The 20,890-nt window shown below is 46.1% G+C and overlaps 1 protein-coding gene across 1 annotated transcript in view; it reads right to left on the bottom strand.

Annotated features, from left to right (window-relative positions):
* LOC140693334 (uncharacterized) overlaps positions 1-20,622 on the bottom strand; it is a 116,540-nt gene extending 95,918 nt beyond the window's left edge. Inside the window, exons 1-3 of the mRNA XM_072957268.1 lie at positions 20,233-20,622; positions 19,282-19,421; positions 15,660-15,878 (exon numbers count right to left, since the gene is read on the bottom strand). Of these exons, the coding sequence (XP_072813369.1) occupies positions 15,660-15,878; positions 19,282-19,421; positions 20,233-20,348 (475 nt within the window). The 5' untranslated portion in view covers positions 20,349-20,622. The remainder of the gene's footprint in view (positions 1-15,659; positions 15,879-19,281; positions 19,422-20,232) is intronic.
* Between the last annotated feature and the right edge of the window lie 268 nt (positions 20,623-20,890).

The following is a 20,890-nucleotide window of genomic DNA, read 5'->3' as shown; positions in this document are numbered from 1 at the left end:
CTGGATCTAAGTCTCGTGTTTATCACTAGCTATGATCGTTTTTAAGCACATTAACAGATTCAGAAACTTATGTCTCAACAGCATTTATTCTTATTGAAATAGTATACGTGTTCATTTGCCTATACAGAGACCAGGTCCCATGATGGAGTTTAAGAGCTATTTTGTGTATTGCAATATTTATTTTTAAGTGCAGAAAAGGAGGGTGGGTATTACTCAGTTGTAGAGCACCTGCATAGCATGCACAATGTCCTGGCTTCAGTCCCCAGTACCTCAAAAAAAAAATAAATAAAATAAGGGCATATTTAAAAATGAGTAAAGTTATAAAAAAATGCAGACTAAAAACCACTGCAATCTAGGAGACACAATTACAATAAAAAAAAACAAGAGTTTCTATCAATTATTGGCTATTTGCCAATCGCAGAGACAACCATCACGTGTGATTCTCAGCAACCCTACTAAGTAGACACGGATGGGAAACCAGGCTCTGCAGGTGAGGAGACGGAGCTCAGAGGAGCCGGGGACGCTGACCGTCCTGCTTCCCGTGACACCACATCAGCCCAGGGCAAGCGCTGACGGAGCTGCAATGAGGGGACACCCAGCTGCATGGAACCTTGGGGCACTGGGGAGTCCCAGAAAACACTAAAAACTGTTCAGTGAAAAACCAGCTCAAATATAATACACTGTGCCACATTCTTTAAACAGGGAACATGAGTGAGACCTTTTTGATGCCTCCGTGTCCTTTCTGCCATCGTCAGTTACTTGCCCTCACAGCGTGACCAGTGATGAACTGGACCCCATATGAAGCGCACTCAGATGGCAGAGCATTTGAAGCTGTTTTATGAAGTTTGTAAGACTCTGTCTGTGCCTCACACAGGCGGTCATCCATCACTTCTCACCGGTGTGGATGTACCACCTGAAATCACTCCTTTCTGCTTTTTAAAATCCCTTCATCTACTCCAGACTTTTCAATAGCAAAGAAGCAGCTAAACCACAGACAGTGGACAGCTTTTCACCAAATTTCTTGAACAGCCCATCGGACTACCTGGAAGCCCTTTACTTTTATTAAACCCACTTCCAGGTACTTCATCATTTTCGGATTGGTGGACTTGGCCTCTGACTGAGCTACTCAGAGAGCTCCCAGCCTCACATCCGTGAGAGGACCCTGCTGTTGGGAGAAATCAGTGAGAAAGGCGTACATCCCCCAGTCATGTCTGCATGGCTAGAAGTGCCACAACGTGCTAAAAATTTATACCATCATAACCCCTGGGCTCCCATGGACTGGTTTCACATTAACCAAACTCATGAGACACTGATGCAAGAAAACCAGAAATTTAACTTATTAATGTAACAGAAGATGTGAAACTATGAACCAGACTGCAATATCAGAGTTCAACCATGAGTATATGTTCTCCTCCACGGCCCAAACACGGGCAGGCAGTCACATGGCAAGTGTGGACAGAAGCAGAGCAGGAAGGATTTCTAGATGAATTCAATGGACTAAATTTCTGTTATACCAACAGATCTGCTGCCTGGAAAACAATTAATTCTAATCACGGTGCACTCTTCGTGGACAGTTGCCGAGACACGACTGTGAGCACCTGTGTAACTCTCCTTTCCCTGTCCTTTCTGGGCTAATTGATGCACAGACGTACAGAAATCGAGGGATGCAGATACATCTAAACACCCAAAGCCCATTCTGGGAACCACAATACCATACAGCCAGGGTTAAAATACTTGCTCTGCCACTTACTAGTTCTGTGACCTTGGTCAACTTACCCTCTGTGTGCCTCAATTTCCACACTGTGAAACTGGGATAACAATCAAACCTTCCTTACTCGCTTGTTGAGAAGATTGAAGGATTCATTTCTGTAAAACGCTCAGAAAAGAATGTAGCACATTTTGGGTGCTCAACAAATGTCAAATTAATATTACAGTGGTTTACAAGTCTCCTTCCTAATCATCTTCTGTGTTTCCTGGCTAGACTAATACCCAAAGGAAATTCTTATTTCTCCTTTTATAAACTCATGGGATGAACCCTTCTGTTCCATCCCACCACCTGTTTAAACTGATGGAAGGGATACCTCCTCCCCACTCCTCTGGGCCATGCAGAGCGCTACTCCCTTCACAGCCCTGACCCCTGGCCCACAGCTAGCCCTCCTCACATTAACAGATTGAGTTGTGATTCCGGGGAGACAAGCAGGGCATGTGAAACCCTTCCTTTCCCTCCAGTGTTGACTACCCTAGGGAAGCACCCTGGATGCTCAGCTCCATTGCAGAACAGCCCTGTGCATGATGGGGCTCATTCTCTCAAGGGAAGGCTTGCTGTGGCCCAGAGATACCTGGGACAGGGTGAGTCTCTACTTCTGGGACACAGTATCATGACACTCATTTATCCACAGCCCTGAAGTTCATGGAGAACGTGGCTTCATCAGTAACAAAGAAGACATTTATCGCCTGCCTACTCTTTTGTGTCATCTCTCAGTTGGCTGCTGGAGACAACATGTGTATAAGTATTGGTTCCCCTTAGGCCCCAACATATATGAAGTAACAAAAATTTCTGTGGCTTAACGTTGGTCCAGGGCGACTGTGTAACAGTTCTGACTCTGCTGATGCTAAATTATGGGTGTAGGAATTATGGAACGTCCTCAAATATCTTTCATCATAAAATCAGCTTTTCTTATTTTCTTGTTTCTTTGTAATTACCAAAGACTATAAAATGATGGCTGCACACAAAACAGCAGCTAAAGTTTATGAGCTCTCTTGACATACCCACTGTGGTAAACATGTTACATAATTACTAATTCTCACAATTCTACAAAGCAGATATGAGTGTCCCCTTCTCACAGACGAGGGGAAAACTCAGAACGAGCTGACTCAGGATCACATGGTTCAGTGTCAGCACGTGCAGGCAAACCCAAGTCAAGAAACTACACCCCATCATATATGTACCAAATCAACTCCCACCAATTAACACACAGCGGCGGGGTCAATACTCAGGGAACTCAACACACCTTTCAGCTTTATGGTGCTCCAGAGGCAGCTTCTAGCTGTTTTATAATATCCCGGCTCACTGGTTTCTAACACTAGAAGAAAAGCCCGATTTTGCCATTGTTTGCACAGCAAGTCTGAAATGTTCACAGCGAGATAAAAGAATAAAACTATGATATAAGCAGAAAAAATTTTCCAGGTAGAAAGACATAATGGACGTTGTGCTATTCTGAAGCATTAAGCAAAGGAATCAAAATAAAATCACATTGTTTAAGCCTTATTTTACAAACAGAAAAATTAAGACTGTAAAAAGTTGCAACAGCGCCACCTATGGCTAAAAAGACCTTCCAGGTTGCCGGGAAACATGCAACACAAAAATTGACTGTAAGATGAGAAACGAGAATCAGATAACTAGAAGCTTATGTAGCATATACTGCACTTTGCTTCGGGGGGATGGAGGGGTATTCAGTATTTAATCTGATATTGCTAATACTCCTAAATATAAACAAAAGACATAGGCTCATGGAAGCTCATCTTAGAAGAGGAAAGAATCCAGTCCAGCCACTTCATTTTACACGAGGGGAGACTGAGACCTGAGATCTGTCCTCCTGGCAATCAGCAGCAAAGCTCTCCTAGGTCTCATGTCTTGCACTGTAGTAAAAACCAACAGAACTGTACTACGCCTATATTCATAAAAGTCACGTCTGTATTTTTCCAACAGTAGGTAATCTAAGTATCTTGCAAAATACTTCTCAAAGAGCCAGGAAATCATAGAAGGGTATTGAAATACAAAAACATTTATTTACATATTAAAACAGCATGAGCTTTATTCTCTCTATTAAAAAAGTGACATGTCAAATCAAAATTTTGAAATTTTAAAACCTGAAAAGAGTGCAGAAAAAAATCAAAATTTTCTTTAGTCACAAAAGAGAGAAGCTTATTCCCTGATAATAATCAATGTGGATTTTTCTAAACTTAATGGTTCTGGTCAGAATCCCGAGAAATTAAATGTCTGATGGATGGTTACACGGCAACATGAATTCTGAGCTTACATTCTGTGTAAATAATCTTCAAGGTCGTCTGCTTAAGGCAATTTAAGTAGTCCCTGTCTCACTAGAATGACACAGATTTCATTAAAGCTTCATACTGCACTTAAAAAAAACAATCCTAGTTACTTTAAGCCATATTAATGTATATCATATATACACATATTGAATATGCATCAGAAATAAGCTACCCTTTTTAGTATTCAGAGTTGATACTTCTAAACTATCAGTCACTGTGAAAGCGCATTTTTATTAAGCACCTCTACGGTGCTTTGTATACAAGGCGTCCAGCTCTCACAGTCAGACAAGGTAAACCATATTACTCAAATTTCACAAATGACGAAATATACTTAAGCCATGTAAACAACTAAGATATTCATCATCAGGAAAGAAAAGAGTAAGGATTTTACTTACAATACTCACTGACAAAGTTTTCTTTCATACTAAGACTACATAAAACAAATTCAGTGTTTGGAAATTTTTCAGTAAATAAGCACCACTAGAAAAAACAAGTAACATCATTAGCAACAGTTGGACTTTCAAAGACCACTTCTCTCTTGCACAATAGTTATTTTAAATGTTTTGTTTTTAGTTCTCACAAAGCACTAAATTAAAAAACTATTTCCTTTACAGTCATTACCTGAGAATAAAACATTTGTGAAAATGTACAATTTTAATTTATGCCACTCTGCCTCTCATTCTCACTGGTGTCTCTCCTTTGAAGACCTCATCAGGCTGAGATAGCTAAAATCGGTCATTTATGGGCTCACAGGAGTTCGGGAAAACACTCAACGGGAAGCTGATTAGAGGAGCAATTGAGAATTCATCCTGTGCAGCCTGGATTCCAGCATCGAGCTAGCCACCGCCAGCTGCGTGTCATTTGGGGCAAGCTGACCCATCTCTCAATCCCTCAGCTACAAAAAAGGAGACACTGATACCTACAATCAAACACTTGCTATGAAGTAAAATATGAGCAAAGCATTTTAGCCTCAGTTAGGCGTCCACTCACAGCGAGTTTGGTCATTATGATGATGAGGATGGCTGTTAACAAATTAAGCTCGACCAAACAGGAGAAATCACCTTAAAGGAGAAACATTTTAAGTCCATGAGTAGAGTATTTCCTTTTGGGTGGACTGTAGAATATTCTATAGATTTTTTTTTAATAAACCAAATTTTGTCCATTAATTGTAGATTTACAGGTTCATGGACAAGTCTCCAGAAAAATAATTAGAGGCCTCTAACCTCTGAAAATTAAGATGTAAATTTAAAAAAAAATCAGGGAAGAGATTATACCTCATTTGGGAGAGTATGTGCTTAGCATGCATGAGGCCCTCAATTCAGTCCCCAGTAACTCCATCTAAAAACTTTGTTTTTTAAGAAATAGAGAATTAAAGCAAAAGGATGGAGGAATACGGAAATTTTTAGAGACTCATCTCAGATTTAAGATAGGGAAGAAACCATCCAATTCTCAGAAGAAATCTTGAGGACTATGTAAACTGGATCTGAGATGTCTAGTCTTTTAACATTATTCATGAAATCATATTACCAAGTCTTAAAACTACCTGATAACCCACAGTGGTGATACTGATCATAACAGCTACCATCACGTATCGAGCTCCGGCTAGGACTGCTCTGTTCTGACATCTCTACCCCTAAGGCCTCACCAGGCGGAGAGCACTAAATTCGGTCATTTATGAGCATCTCGTGTAAGTCCTCCATTTGTGCTTCTCACTCTCCCCTCACCAGCTCCTCTGAGGGAAGCACTGTTATCATCTTCCCCACCCGCAGATAAGGCCACTGAGGCACAGACACTAAACCCGTTCCAGGCCACATTGGAATTAAAGGACGTCTGTATTTCTGCTGTTTTGCTTTTGACAAAGGAATCTGAGATATCAATTCAAAGCAGACTGTTAAATAATCAAGTCTGTCAGGTCTTCACCTCAAAGAGCAGATACTATAAATTCCTGATGTAGGATGAGGCTGCCGTCACAAACTGACTCAGCTTGAAATTAATATCCAAGATGAAGCAGCGGATACACGTAAATATTCACGATTGTCAAGTCTGCCCACGGGTCTGGGCCCTTCACTGCCTGAAAGGGGGTGAAATCCCCACCCGTGTCTGGGAGGGAAGCGCGGCTCTTCCCGGGCTCACCCAGGCTTCATAGGCTATTTACCCCCACAGACTAGCCTCAACGGTTAAAAGCTCTCAAGATTTTTACACCAGGCAAAACTGAAAGACATTTCTGTAGATGGAGCACTTTCTCAGGCTTAAATTTTTTTGCCTACACTCAGCCAGAGGGAGAAAAGAAACAGGACTCTACAAAGTCCTGACCCTCACCACTCACAGGAGTAGAATGACCACAGCAGAAGATGGCCCTTCACATTGCAGGATGTGAACAAAATAAAGATGCCCCAACAACAGGCACTCCCAGACACAGCGCTCAGCAGTCTTCTGCACAATCACAGTTGTGCAGCCCTCAACACCTTCTATTTCCAGAACACTTCATCAGCCCAAAAGAATCCCCCTATCACTAGCATTCACTCCGTAATCCCCCTCCACCCAGCCCCTTCCAACCATCACCTGCTCTCTGCCTCTGCATGTGCCTTTTCTGGGCTTTTCAGATCACTGAAATCAACAATATCTGGCCGTTTGTGTCTGCTTCCTTTCAATTAACATGCTGTTAGCAAGGCTTGTATATTTTGAAGTGGCATCAGCATCTCTTTATTTTTTATTTTTTTTGGAAACGTTAAAGATTATTAGAAGGTGGTAAGTACTATCAAAAAGAGTAGAGTGGAGCATAAGTGATTGTGTTTCAAAGGGAAAAGTGTGGGTTGAACAGTCAGGGTGGACTTCCCAAAACAGGTGGCATTTTTCATTTTCCTCTTTTTTTTTTCTTTTTTATTCACTCTTACGTGTGAATAATGTTCCACTACATGGAGATACTACATTCTGTTCATCCATTCAGCAGCTATGTATGGACGAGGTCCGGAAGAATGAGTGTAAGGGGTGACTAGCATGGATGGCATTTAAGCAAAGGGCATAATGTGTTTTCAAAAAAAAGCCAACAAACAGAGGCGCAAGGAAATTCAGTGCGTTTCTGAGCAAAGTGCTTGCTTGCTTCGGCAGGACTACCGTGCAGGGCTGGGGCGGATATTGGCAGGAATCACGGTGAGGGAGTCACCTGAGAAGACATCCCACTGCAAGCAGCTCAGCCAATCCTCCTCCCTCATCCTGTATTGTTAGAGCAATGTTTCTAGGTTACTCTTATTTCAATTAATAGCATTTAACTGCACGTCTGATCATCACCATCAGACCACATTACCTCCAAGTCACAGAAAATCATTCACTGACCGGAGCAGCACCAGGACATAATGGTGATGGATTAGGGAGTCCTGCAGCATTCCAGCCTGCAGGCACAAACCCCACATGTGCCCTGGTGATGTCCAGAAAATAAAATGCATGGAAATATCTCACTGCTGGAACACGACATCTGCCCTCAAATTGCCCGAAAATCATGCTGGCAAAGCACTACTCAACCTTCTCAGTACAAAAAAAAAAAAAAGCTAAGAAGGCAAATTTAGGCTCTTCCATTGAAAACCAGCAGCCACCACTGCCAGTATTTGAGCTGGAATGCTCCTGACTTTGAAAACCACTGCGCAGTTACTTTTCAAACGTGAAACTCATATATATATACCACGTAGATGATATTGCAGTAGGATTTTTCTTTTCAAAATTTCCAGTTGCAAAATTAGCACAAGAAAGTTTATGTTTAGGCTTTAAAAAAAGTCAATTATCCTCCATTTTCTTAATTTTGAACTTATTATTATTTTATAAATGGAGCTATGGTGCGTATTTAAAACCTTTTGATTTCTGAAAACAAGACGTTTATGACCTCACTATTTCAGAGCAAACTTTAACGATTCTTTGAGAGGTGGGGCCTGGGGTGCTCACTAACAGCTCTTTAAATACTGACAAGGATGTGCTATTAAGTAATACAAAGGCTCTAAGTCCACATTAGCTCAGAAAGCAAAGAAACCACACCAAAGACTTCCTTAAATATTTTATATATTCCTATTCTTTTGAATATTAAAGCTCTTAAAACATATGATTTTTTTTGAAAAAGACAACAGCTGTAATAATTTTCCTCTCACCAAGAAAGCAATCTTTATCAGGAATAAAAACCCCTATGGAAATCGAAATGACAGGACGTTTCTAGCTAAGTGAACATCCAGATCTGAACACAAACCTAAATCCTATCAGATCTCACTCGAAGGAGCTCTACAAAGGCCTGGGCAACCCTGGAGATTAGCTCTTTTGTTCCAAATGTTGGCTGAGCTAAGATAATCACACTAGGCATGGAAAGAGAGAAGAGGAATGTCCACCTGGCAGCCTCCATCAGTTTTCTTCCAGCCACAAGGTGCCTCTAGGGCAGCCCCGCTAACAAGTCCCCCATAAGAAAAGCCGGCATCCACACTGCCCCTGCCGTCCCCAAGTAGCCCCGAAGCCCATATCCCAGCCTGTGAATGGTCTTCAAATGATCCCCCAGTTGGTGGCACCCTCCACCTCTTCCCCGCTACACACACACACAAAGCCACGACAGCCTTCCCAAAGCACAAATTTGATTACATCAACCCCACTTCAAACAGTTCAGAGGCTCCCTGGTAGAGTTCTAGCCCCACCCCAGACCCTGCTCGCCCAGCCTCATCTCAGTACATAGGTCCCCAGTGACCTCAGGAGCCCCCTGACCTGCTCCTACTTCCCACTTGCCTCCAGGTTCATTTTGACTGTTTCCCAAGGAAGCCTTCCCTCCCTCCAACCTCCACAATTTGTTCCTCTCTTCCTAGAACATTCTAGGCTAACTGACAACGCTAAGCTCTCAAGAAGCAAATACATTTTGCTTATTTATGTGGCTACACTCTCTCTCCCCTAGACTCACTGAAGTGCACGTGTTATGAATAAATGAATGACGGGTTGGATCTCAAAGGGACAGACATACCTGCTCTCACCCGTCCCGACCCTTTTGTCTGTAGTATATCAGAAGCAAAACCAGAAGTACCTTCCCTGAGGGTCACTTCTGTTGACACCCTTCACTGCCTACTGTGTCAGTTCTAGTAAAACTCAACTTCTTCCAAAGCCCTACACCCCGGACTCTCTCCAGTGTCCTCCCCAGCAGGGGCTCCCTCCACCCTGGACCGCACAGGGCACTCTCCCCGGGTCCCCACGCCAAAAGCCTCCAGGCCTCTGCCCGGGCTGCACCTGCGACCTGAGCCACATTCTTGACTCCTTCTCTTGGCTGACTCTTACTCTGTCCTCACAACTGAATGTACAGCCCATTTCTTCCAGGAAGTCCTCTCTGATAATGTCCTTTAGGTCTTGTCTGGGCTCTATCTATAGCAGCAGTACATGGTGACCAACTGGGTGTTTGCCCGCTCCTTTGAGACCACGAACACTTGGGAACCACGTGGGAAGGAGTGAGAGATTACAAGACAGGTGGGGGAATCAAAAAGCAGAAATCACAGCCCAAGTCCCAAATTCAAGGATACTTTCTCAGAAAAAAGTATAAACTATTTCACACGTGTGCCATTTGGCTACTATTTTTGTGGCTTGTGGACAGCAAGAACTTGGTGTTCTAGCCCAAAACCCAGGTTACATGCAAAGAAATGTATATATTCTTATCCAAAGGAAACCAGAGCTGCTCAACAACAGTTTTCATTTAGAACTGAAAGGAAATTTGATAAAGGCAATCTCTCTCTCTCTCTGCTTTCTTTTCTGGAATCATATAATTTTAGAAGTATTTGCGTGACTAACAGACGGCTACAGCCCGTGATTCTGCACTGAAGTGTTTGGGGCTGAGGAAGCCCAGATTACATTCACTCTGTAAATGCAATCACACCAACACACTGATAGGTGCCGTGAGTGGTGGAGCTGATGTTCCAAAGCAGGCAACATTATTCTGTAAGAGAACTCTAAATAGAAAGTAAGAAATGCAATGTCCTGTACTCAATTTCATTTGCTATATGGGCCATTAACTGATAGTATATCTTGACTAATGAAACCCAAAAATAAATTGTCAACTTCGATTTTCTTCATCTGACCGTTTTATGCTAACATCGGATATTAAACTCTCACTCCATATGGAAAGCTCAGGCCTACGCTGCAGCACAGTTACATCCCGTGGAAGAAAGCCGACCAAGGGAGAACTGGAGAGTTTCCCTTCAGAAGCTGCAAAGTCTGGTTTTGCACCTGTACACCATTTGCAACCACGTCATCATCAAAGGAGTTAGACGTTACCTCTCTGGGACGAAAATCACTGCGTGCTTCAGAACCATCAAAGAATGCTGAGCTTTGTGAAACAGTCCAGAGGCGCTTAAATCATACTTTTTCTGAAAGGCTCCAAAACTGACCCACTTCACCATTCCAGGTATAACAGGGAAGTACTGGAAACAGTAGAGAGAACATGCCCTTGAATTCTGACAAGGCTCTGCTTGAATCCTGCTACAGCATTTACTAGTCGCTAAATGGACCAATTCTTTAACCCCTCTGAGAAGGCTTCCCAATCCCCTAAAGGGGGCTGCCACCGCCCACCTGGGAGGCATGGATGTGAATGAAACACGCAAGTGGGGCGGCCGACTGGTACCTGACACGGGGCCTGGCTAGTTTCCCTCCGCTGCCCTTCTCCCCCTTTAAACTTGCACTGATCCCCCGGTAACGATCAAGCCCCCGGAACAGACTGCCCGTATCTTCTGTGTATCCCTGGATACATGCCTTACCCTTAGGAGGCCAGAAAAACAACTGCCTCCTCCCAAGTCACTAACAATGTTCTTAAGAGTCTGGGTATTTTTAACTCTATTTTTCAGGGAGACTATTCCAGAATTTTGCAAGCACCATTCTCCAGGTTGGCTCCCCTCCCAGTGCCCATCCCTTCTCACCTCAGATCCTCTGTCTGACTGCCTTCTGTTCATGGGAAAGCGAGTCCGGTAAGGTGGGGCTCCCTAGGCCTCCCTCCCTCCCTCACAGGTGATTGTGACTAACTTCTCCCCACTCCTCACTGCAACTCTAGCTTCTGAGGAGTCTACCCTCCCGTACCCTGCAGCCTCTGCACCTTCCCAAGACGCACACGTGGCCACGACCCTCCCTTCAGATTTCTTCCTGGCTGGCCCTGCCCAGCCCCTGGCCCCTTAAGGATAACTGGCATTGCTTTGAAAATGGCAAACGCCACTGACTGACACACCAGAGCTGTATGGTCTGGGCTTTCCTCCAACCAAGACACAGCCCTGCCCCCCTCAGTCTCAGTCTGCAGCTCTCGAGATGATCTAATTCACATGCAAGGCTGTGAACACCAGCTAAGAATGACGACTCCCAACGTGTATCTCTAGTCCGGCTCCTTCACCTGAGCCCCAGGCTCATCGACCCGAGTGCCTCTTTGAAGTCCTAATTTGGATGACAAATGGCATCTTAAAAATGCCTCATGTCCACCATTTACTCTGGAATTCCATTCCTGTCAGGTATCTCCCAGACTCCCCATTTTAGTAACAGCCCCAGCACCCACCGAGGTGTCTGAGGTCACATTCAATTTCCACTGTTCCCTCCCCCAGGCCCTGCCCTGGAATCAGTCCTGTTATCTCCATCAATAAGCCCATCTCAAGTGTAGTTCTGTAGGGACCATGGCCGGAAACACACAAGCTCACAGCATGGTGCACTAACAGTCCTCCGTAGGGTGCTCCCTGGATGGGGAGGCATCTCCTGCCGCTGTTCACCTCAGAAGGCAGTGGATTCTCACACAGGAGGCCCAGGAGAAGGGACTCAAGGTTCTCCCATGGTCTGAGCTTTGAAGGGCCCGAGGTCTGGGGGAGCTCCTAATTAGCAGACACACTTGCCAATGAGCAGATGAGGATGGGGGAACCCACGCAAGGCTGTTATCACTTCAACTCATGGGCTCTCAGGAGCCATGGGAAAGGCCTGTGTCCAGTGTACAGCCCAGCCATCACAGATCCCAGCCTGCATTTGCCAACCCGGACAGCCTAGACTCCATCTACTTGCGACACTTACTTCTGTTCTGTTCCCCACCCAGAATGTGATGGACTCATTCAGATATTCTGGCCTGTCTCAAGCGAGACAAATTCAATGAAAAATGAAGTGTCCACATTTGGACCAGAGCATGAAAGGAGAAACAAGGCCTCATGGTCAGCATGATGGTGGTGGCCAGACAATTCCACCAGGTGAGATGAACCAGGGTAGGGTTGAGAATCCAAGGTCCTGGGTTGGACAAATCATCTTCCTTCATTGTTGACTGGGGTGTTGGGGACTGACTACCACAAACTAACGACACGTTAGGGGGCCCACGTGGTGGGCGTCAGCTGCAACAGAAACGGATTCAGCTCTTTACTGCCAACATGGGTTAAAAGTAAAGGCCGAGGCAGGAAGGTCTGCACGGCTGCTGAGGCAAACCACAGACCCAGCTCTGAATGCCCACTGGCTGGAGCAGAGAGGAAGCTACGGCCCTTTTAGCAGTCCCTTTGCCCAACAGATCCAGGTAAGCCAGCTACTTAGGAGAAGGCCATGTTGTCCTGATACTCAGAAAAACCAGCCTCGTAAAGGGAAAAAATAGTGGCATGGATTTTAGACCCAATTCTGCCCATTTATGAAGGCAAAGTAAAGTAAATGGCACGGGGAAGTTGAATGCAAAAAAAAAAATTAAAGAATCAAACGGTGACCGCTTCCTCCAACAGCGTCCCCTGCAGCTGTCACCTCCGTGGCGGCCACATCCTCACCAGTGACCGCCGGCCAGGAAGCGACGTCACGCACGTCACACAGCGACAGCCAGGAACCGCGTGCTGAGCACGTTTGTGTAAAAGCAGGAATCGAGCAAAATGCTGCAGAGTTTGACCTTACAAGTTTAAATACTCCATGAAAAGAATCCCTGAGCAGCCGACTAAATCAATTCACATCTTACTTCTTCAAAACAATCAAACAAATTTAATAAGGGCGCATTTGTCACCAAATAAAAGGAGGACCAAACATGTTCCTCAAAAGCAAGGATTTCAACAGGTATCAAACACCAGTGGGTGATGAGCTAACAAAGCAAATATTCCAAAAAATTAGAAAATAAAAAATGACTAAGATAATAGATGGATCAAAACAGCTGTTAAGTTGTTGCTTTTTAAAGCGATGGAGACTGTACGGAGGGCAATCTGGCTATTTCAAATGCAGGGTGTGCACAGCCCACATTTTCAGAAGCAACAACATGCTCACTGGGCAGTACAAGTGAAAAAGGAGTAAAGAAAAAGGAAAAGAGGAACAAGAGAAAATTAGAATCACACAAGAACAAAAATAATTTTGACTGCATGTACAAGAATTTATGTGAGTGTGTGAGGCCAGGGACGCGGGGATGGTGAGGCCCAACCTCACCTCCTGCTCAAGGGAAAGCAGGGGCCTGAGGGGAGCGGCGCTGCCGGGGGACCACAACGTGTTCAGCTCCCCTAACCAAAATTCGACCTACAAGCGACTAGGCAGCTTTTGAGCTACAAATTATTGTCGCATTTCAGTCTGGACCGTTTTACTCACTTCCACCAAGAGTAGCAGGAGAGAATGAGGCTCTGCTCCTGCACCAAAGCATTGTTTAAAAAATTAATGACTGTGGAATAGTAAAAGAAACAATGGAGTAAAAGTGACTGGAGGAGAATGTGCTTGACCCGAGCTCACTGGCCGCGTTATCTCAATGACGTTCAGATGCTGGCTGAGCCCTTATGGTACCAGAATAGACAGACCCACAAGGAGGCAGGTTTAATGTGCTGAACCACTGTGGGCTAAGTACACATCCGGCTACTCCGCCAAGTCCCAAGGGCAGACTTCAAAAGGCAAAAACAAGCTGGCATTCTCTGGTGGGTCTGCAGACTCAGAGAGAAGCATTTGTTGAGCAAAAATGTCACCAGTGCCTCCTATGACAAAAGAAGTGGCACTGGCGTGGGGGCTGGGGCAGGGCTCCAGGCTTCCACTGCTCACTCACCAGTCTGTCCAGGGGGAGAAGGTGGTCCCTGCTTAGGTTTCGCTGATGCACCTACTTGACTAATGTCTGGGGCCTCAGCAGGAGTTGACAGATGAGGTGAACGGAGCGAGACTCTGTGTAGCACGGTGCTGGGAGCTATGCCCTCAGCAGTGCCCAGGCTCCTAAACATGCCAGCTCATCTCCAAGAAGCAGATGGGGAGTGCGGGCATGTAGATCACAGGGCCCTGTGAGGACAAGTACAGATCATGGCCACGACATGCCTCTCCTCTTCCTTAAGCCATAGAGGTATTTCCGGGGAGGAACAGAAAATTCATCCAGAGCCTGCTAGGTGGGCTCTCGCAGGTGGGACTAGTGTCCCCTGTGCTTCTCACTCACAGGGCTGGTCTAGACATTCTTTTTATTAATTCCCTAGCATCTTCTCCTCCAACTTACCAACAACCAGAAAGTAGGATCTGATCTTAGGTAAGTTCAAGAATCACAGAGCACCACCTCCAAAGCGGGCCCGGTAGCACATGCCAGGTCTTCTGACCGCCACCTGTGGGACCACCATGAGCCCTCTCCAGACTCAAGGACCGAGGCCGTAGGCCGGGGGGACACAGCTTCCCTCACTCACCCCAGCAAAGGGGGACCACGTCTCGGCAAAGGCATCTCACCCTCTTCAGCCCGAGGGAAAACATGATAGATGTACGGGGAAACAGAGCAGAAGGTGGGGGGTAGGCAGCCCAGAAGAGCTCATCTGTACTTCCGAGGCAAAGTGGGGCCATTGACTTAATCACAGGGACAAAGTGGGAATGAACATTTCCCTGCTCTGTCCCATACACCGTGATACGCCTTTCCCTGCATAAGGAGTTCATTCGGAAGTCCCTGGCGGTGTTTCTGATGTCCTAACTTGGCATGGTGGCTGTCGGGCAGGAAGAGACGGCCTGAGCTGAAAAGGTGCTGGGCCTGGGAGGCAGGTGACAGCGGCTCCAGCCGCAGCTCAACCAGCGCCTCGTTCTGCCTCTCGGGGCTCAGCATCTCATCTATAAGCAAAGGGATGAGCATGTACCAGGACAGGCTGCGCAACAGAAATGAAATGAGAGCCATGTAAAGAAAGTTTCCCAGTTGCCACGTTTCAAATTTGAAACAAAGAAACAAACCAACAAACAAAAAACAAATACTAGAATGTGATTTTAAGAACAGATCTTACTTAATCTACTGTATGTAAAATACTATTATTTTGACATGTAATCAATATAGGAAGTAGAGAGATAGTTTATGTACTTTTACTAGACAAGCCTCAGCGTCTGATGTGCATTTGACCTACAGTACATCTCAGCTGAGTCCAGCCTCCTCCCCAGTGCTCCTAGCATCAGTGGCTTTGGTTACTTTATTGGACAGCAACTCCAGGGGTCCCACCATGTTCCTGGCTGTAAAGCGGGAGTAAGTGTCCACACTAACCCTAAAAGGATCTCTCTGAAATAAAGGCGGATTCACTTTGAAATGTCTGGAAACCGGCGGGCTGCACCTCCCTCCCCCCTTGGCTACAAGATTGACTTCTTCCTTGCTGATTCCTTTCTGGATGTAGGGAAGCAATCCAGCACACAGCCAAGGTGGACTGGATTCCAGGTAAACTTACCTGCTGTCTGTGTCCAGTCCCATGAAGTCCTCCTTCTCAAACGGGATGCAGGGGAGGGGGATCTTGTCCCCAGAATTCTTGGGGCCACCATCCAGCCACTTGGACTTGAGCAAGATGAAGAGTGACTCAGTGAAGTCCTCGATCCTCTTCTCCACCACCCTGCAGTACTCTTAGATTGAAGGCAACGTCGGTGCGCGTCTGCTCGGCTACCTCCCCATGCTGCACAAAGACAAAAAGCTGAGAGTCATTAAGCGATGCGCCATACAGCTCCTCTGCATGTGGAGCTTCTCGAAGGCCTTGGCAGAGAGACATTCGGTAATGGTGACAAGGCCCACGACCTTGGGGTGTTTCTGGAAGACGCTCCACCGATTCTCGGGCACATAGCGGTGCCTGTAGTGGATACAGAGTGTCCACTGGGAGCCACAAGGGCTGATATGGCTAACCGAGGTGAGTAGCTGATAGATGCAAAAGAAATTCTCCTCTGAGATGATCTCTATGGATTGGACCACAACGGGACGAGTCTGGTGGTCCTCAGCACACTGCACGTAGTCAGGGATGCTCATGTTGCAGGCCCTGCCGAGAGGGGAGAGGAGATCGAGGTACATTCTCTGCTGTGTGCTACGGGCCCATCTGGGTTGCGGTGACCTGGTGTGTACCAGCCAGAAGACAAGGGAAGCCAAAGCAAATCCAAGGGTACAGTTTGTCCTCAGAGTCTGCATATGGCTACTGTAGCTCGGATCACATTACCCAGCTTTTGGTCTAGGCTTCCTGCCTCTGCAGAGAAAGGTCATTTCTTATTTTCTATTTCCAAGCACCTAGCAAGGCCCTGATGCAAAGTCACTGCTCAAAAATGCTGAATAAAGAAATGAACAAAGGAAATGCTTCCCCAACCCCCTTCAGCAGAATATAAAGAGAAGGACCACAGTAGGATCAAAAGATCTGGATTCCTATTCAATTTATTTGAACTCCTAAGCTTCATAATAATGGATAAGAAAACTTGCCTTGGGGTAGAGGGTACTGTTCATTGGTGGAGCACATGCTTAGCATGTACGAGGTCCTGGGTTCAAACCCCAGTACCTCATTTTAAAAAATCAAACAAATAAATACACCTAATTTCCCTCCTGAAAAAGTATTTTTTAATTCAAAAGTCAAAAAACACCTTGCAATTGACACAACATTGTAAACTTGACTATACTTCAATTAAAAAAAAAGCCTTGCCTTACAAGAATATATCTGGATTACGGATGTTTGAAAATGTAAAATGCATAGGGTACCACCTGCATAAAAGGAGGTGACTGTACACATGTTCTATCCCTCCTTTATGAGTTATACTTCCTTTGGGGAGGTTATAACCTCTCAGAGCTAATTTTCTCAGATTAAAAAATATAAACATTACCTGATTCTCAGTACTGCTGAAGAATCAGATAACTCTATGAAAGCATCTGACCCACAGAGTTTACTCAATAAATGTTTGTTGAATGAATGAATAAACAAGCAAAGTGAATGCTGCTCCCTGCCACAAACCATCATAATGGTACTGCCTGGAAATCCCAAGCCCACGTTCACCCGACTCTGCATTAACAATGTGGGTGACCTGGACAGGCCTGCGTGCTTCACGAAGCCCCAGTTTAATCGTGAATAGAAATAAGGGCAATAACACAAACCTCAAATTGTTAGTGAGTCAGTAATGAATTGTACCCCAACACTGCATGATGGAACCATTAAGAAAACTGGGCAAAGGGTCCATAGGCCCTCTCCATATAATCTCTTACTACCACATGGGAATCTACATTACATCTCAAAATTAAAAGTCTAATATTTTAAAGAGGTTATCGAGGTTAGGTGAGCTCACTGTCTCAAATAAGGAACACACAGTACAAATAGGACAATGCCCAGCCCATGAGATACACTCAGTTAACATTCCCACTGAGCCCACTAGTCCCTCCAACTTCAGAGCAAGAGGATGGGTCCTCGTGGCAACAGGCCACAGCACCTGAAGCTAACAAAGCTAATGGTGTCCACTTAAAAGAGCCCCTGTCACCACCCTTGTTCTAATTTTCTATTTGTAATTTTTTTCTTTTCATTAAATTGGAACTCCAAATTGCATAGAATTCTTACCAGATATCATGATGGCAGCCCTTCAAAACCTGACCACAGAGATCATGATGGCAGCCCTTCTTGGTGAAACAATAAAATGAAAAGCCATTTCCACAAGACCTCTGTGTAAATCTACTAGGGAACTTCATCCTGGACTGAGGAAGAGGACTGGGGAGTAGGGGGTAAACTGGGACACGGAGAAATATGGGCCACCTGTCCCACAATGGACTTTAGACTCACCCTCACCCTCCAGGAACTTCTAAATACACACAGACAGAGTGCTATGGACAAGAATTTTTTTTAAACAAATCCCTGAATCCCTAGCAGATCTTGTTTCTACCGAGACACAAATATCTTATTTGTATAATGTTTCACAGAAGCCTTAAAATATTATCACCCCAACTTGACACATCAAGAAACTGAGGTAGAGAAGTTTATCACATTCTACAAGATTAGAGAGAGGCCACGTCAGACACCGTATTTAAATCCAAGTCCCTGCTCCGTTGCTCACACTAGAAAGTGTCACATACTGCCTCTTTCCTGCCCTCTCCCTGCAATAAATCTCTGAAGAGTCTTTTCTGTGTCACCTGCAATCAAAATCACATCAATTTTTCACAAAGAGCTATGTCACTCCTTGGAGGACATACCAAAATCTAAAGGGTTGGGTTGAGAGGAGATATTTGCATTTTCTGTTTCTCAAAGGAAACATGGCTTTAAAAGAAACTGAAAAGTATTTATCTAGTCTAAGCGCTCATTGTGCACAGAAAGAAACGGAGGCTCAGAGGAGAAGAGGAAAGGGCGTTATTAACAAATATTGCCTCAGCGCAGCACTAAGCCAGCCCTGGGCACTTCTGGGGGAGGATCTGGAAGGCCCAGGAAAATGAGTGTTAGAAAATAGAAAGAGAAGAAGAATATAAGGTCCAGTCTCTACACCACCATACCATGAATTTCCACCAAATTACCCAGTATGGGTGCAGCCAATAGTAAGGTTGTCTAAACAGGTTATTGAAACCTGGAATTCTCAACCATAGTGGAAATTCCAGCATTTACTGTGCTTTTTTCCCAGTTCAATCATCAATTCAGTGGGCATTCTGTACCAGGGACTACACGAGACCTGGAGTTCTCCCAAATAAAGATCTCTATTACCACGTGTGCAAACCACATAAAGACCACCAGAAGAAAAGCGCTTAAGAAAAAAAAAAAACCAATACAAACAAAACTGTGCCAGGAGTTCTTTAGGACTGCAATATCCCTGGGTCTCCAAGGCCTCTGGTGATGCTGTTCCTGTTAACACACACTAGCTGGGCTGGGCTAGCTAGGGACTGTAACTATCTTTTTAAAATTGACTGTCACACGTTTCACCCTTGGAGAGGGAAGGAAGGAGGATATCACAGCTTCATGCCTTCAGCTCATTTTTAACAGAACCAAGCCCTGCTTTCACCACTGTTAATCCCTCTCACTATAAAAACACGTGACATCAACAAGCACCGCCATCATAACACCTGAAAGTGTTCAAGATACTTACCTGCGGCAGAAACACTGAGGGAGGAGACAGAAGCTTGCTCAGCACTGATGCTCCCTTTTCCCGACTCCACCAGGTGAAGCTGGGCGCTACAGCCAGAGGCTCTCAGTCCGGGGAGCAGCACACACGCCACTGAGCTGGTCCTGAGGGAGGGTGAAAGGGAAAGGAGGGCAGCCCTAGGGGGGAGGGAAAGGGGGGGTGCGGGCTGCAGCCCCGCTCGGAGGCCAGCCCCAGCACCAGCATAAGCCGCCCGCTCCCGTCCAGGTCCGCAGACCACGCCCACCCGGGAAACAGCCCGCCCATTGGTGGGGACGGGCAGGCGGCCGAGGAGAGGAAGCCCGGGAGGAGAGGACTCGCGGGCGGGAGAGGGGAAGGGGACGCCAGCCGTGGACTGAGGGGATCCCGGCTGCGTGAGAGGTGGCAGGCGCACACCTGGACCTGGACAGCTGTGGCCGGGGCGCCGGGGCAGGTGGTGCTGTCAGAAGGGTCTGGCCAGAGAAATTCAGCTGAACACGGGCTGACTGGCGCCCTTGGGGGCTGTGAAAGGCGGATCACCCTCCCGAAGCCGCCTGAACCCTTTCCCTGGAGCCCCCCACCTTGCACTTCCACAGCCAGAAGCCCCGGCCCCAGGCAGGAACCAAAGGCCTAACGGGCGACAGAGTTGAGAAGCATTTGGGGCCAATCCCCGGCTCGGACATGGAGCTTCGAACCAGGGGACCACCAGGCACCGACAGCGCATGCGCAGGAGGGACATGGATCCTCTCTGGATTCTGCGAGAGAAGGTGGGACAGCGAGGGAGGGAGAAGATGGGAGCGGGTGGAGAAGAGGGGAAAAGTGGAGGGATACAGATGGACAGGAAGAGCAGAGAAGGGATGGGTCTGGATAGGGGAGTGTCGTAGCGGAGTTGGAGAGAAAAAGCTTTACCTCTAGGGCACCCTGAGATGGCAGACCTACCTCTGTACCCTTCTGTAACCGTTCAAGTCCCGCAGCTCATGTTTTACCTCCCTGATCCAGCCCTCCATCAGATGCTTCTGCAGAAACACTACGGGGATCACACCCGTTGCCCCCATGCGGAGCTGGGTTTTCTGTTGCTCTGAGAACCAAGCACCCGCAGGTGTTGTCGCTCAGAACTTCCTTGGGAAGAGTACATATTCCCCTTTTACACGCTGGGAAACAGGCAGGAAGGATCACTGCCTTAGCTCCACTGTCCCAGGTGTTGGGCTGGCGGGGAGAGGTGTGGTACAAGATCAGAGCCCCAGACAGAGCAGACTGCCTGAGTGTTGGTGCATAGTCCCCATCCCTCCTGGGTAAACCATACCCCAACCTAGTGGAAACATCAAGGGCTCACAGTGGTTTCCTGGGGGTGGGAGAGCTGTCCTCATGTGAAGGAAAAGTCCAGCTGGGCTAACAAGCTAAGTCACAAATCTAAGTGTGATAAGTGTCGGTTTACTGATCTAAGTTCTGCTGGGCTATCTCGTAAATCTGAAGTTTAGTGTCAGTTTATTGGGCTAACAACCTAACTCGTAATTCCAAGCTCAACAAGTGTCAGTAATGTGAACTATTACAAATTGATAAGCTCCAGTGTACTGATTCCTTGCATTTTGTTCTTTGA

This window comes from Vicugna pacos, unplaced genomic scaffold (assembly GCF_048564905.1).
Source record: "Vicugna pacos unplaced genomic scaffold, VicPac4 scaffold_19, whole genome shotgun sequence".
Taxonomy (NCBI): Eukaryota; Metazoa; Chordata; class Mammalia; order Artiodactyla; family Camelidae; genus Vicugna; species Vicugna pacos.
This window is presented reverse-complemented; position numbering and strand designations above follow the sequence as displayed.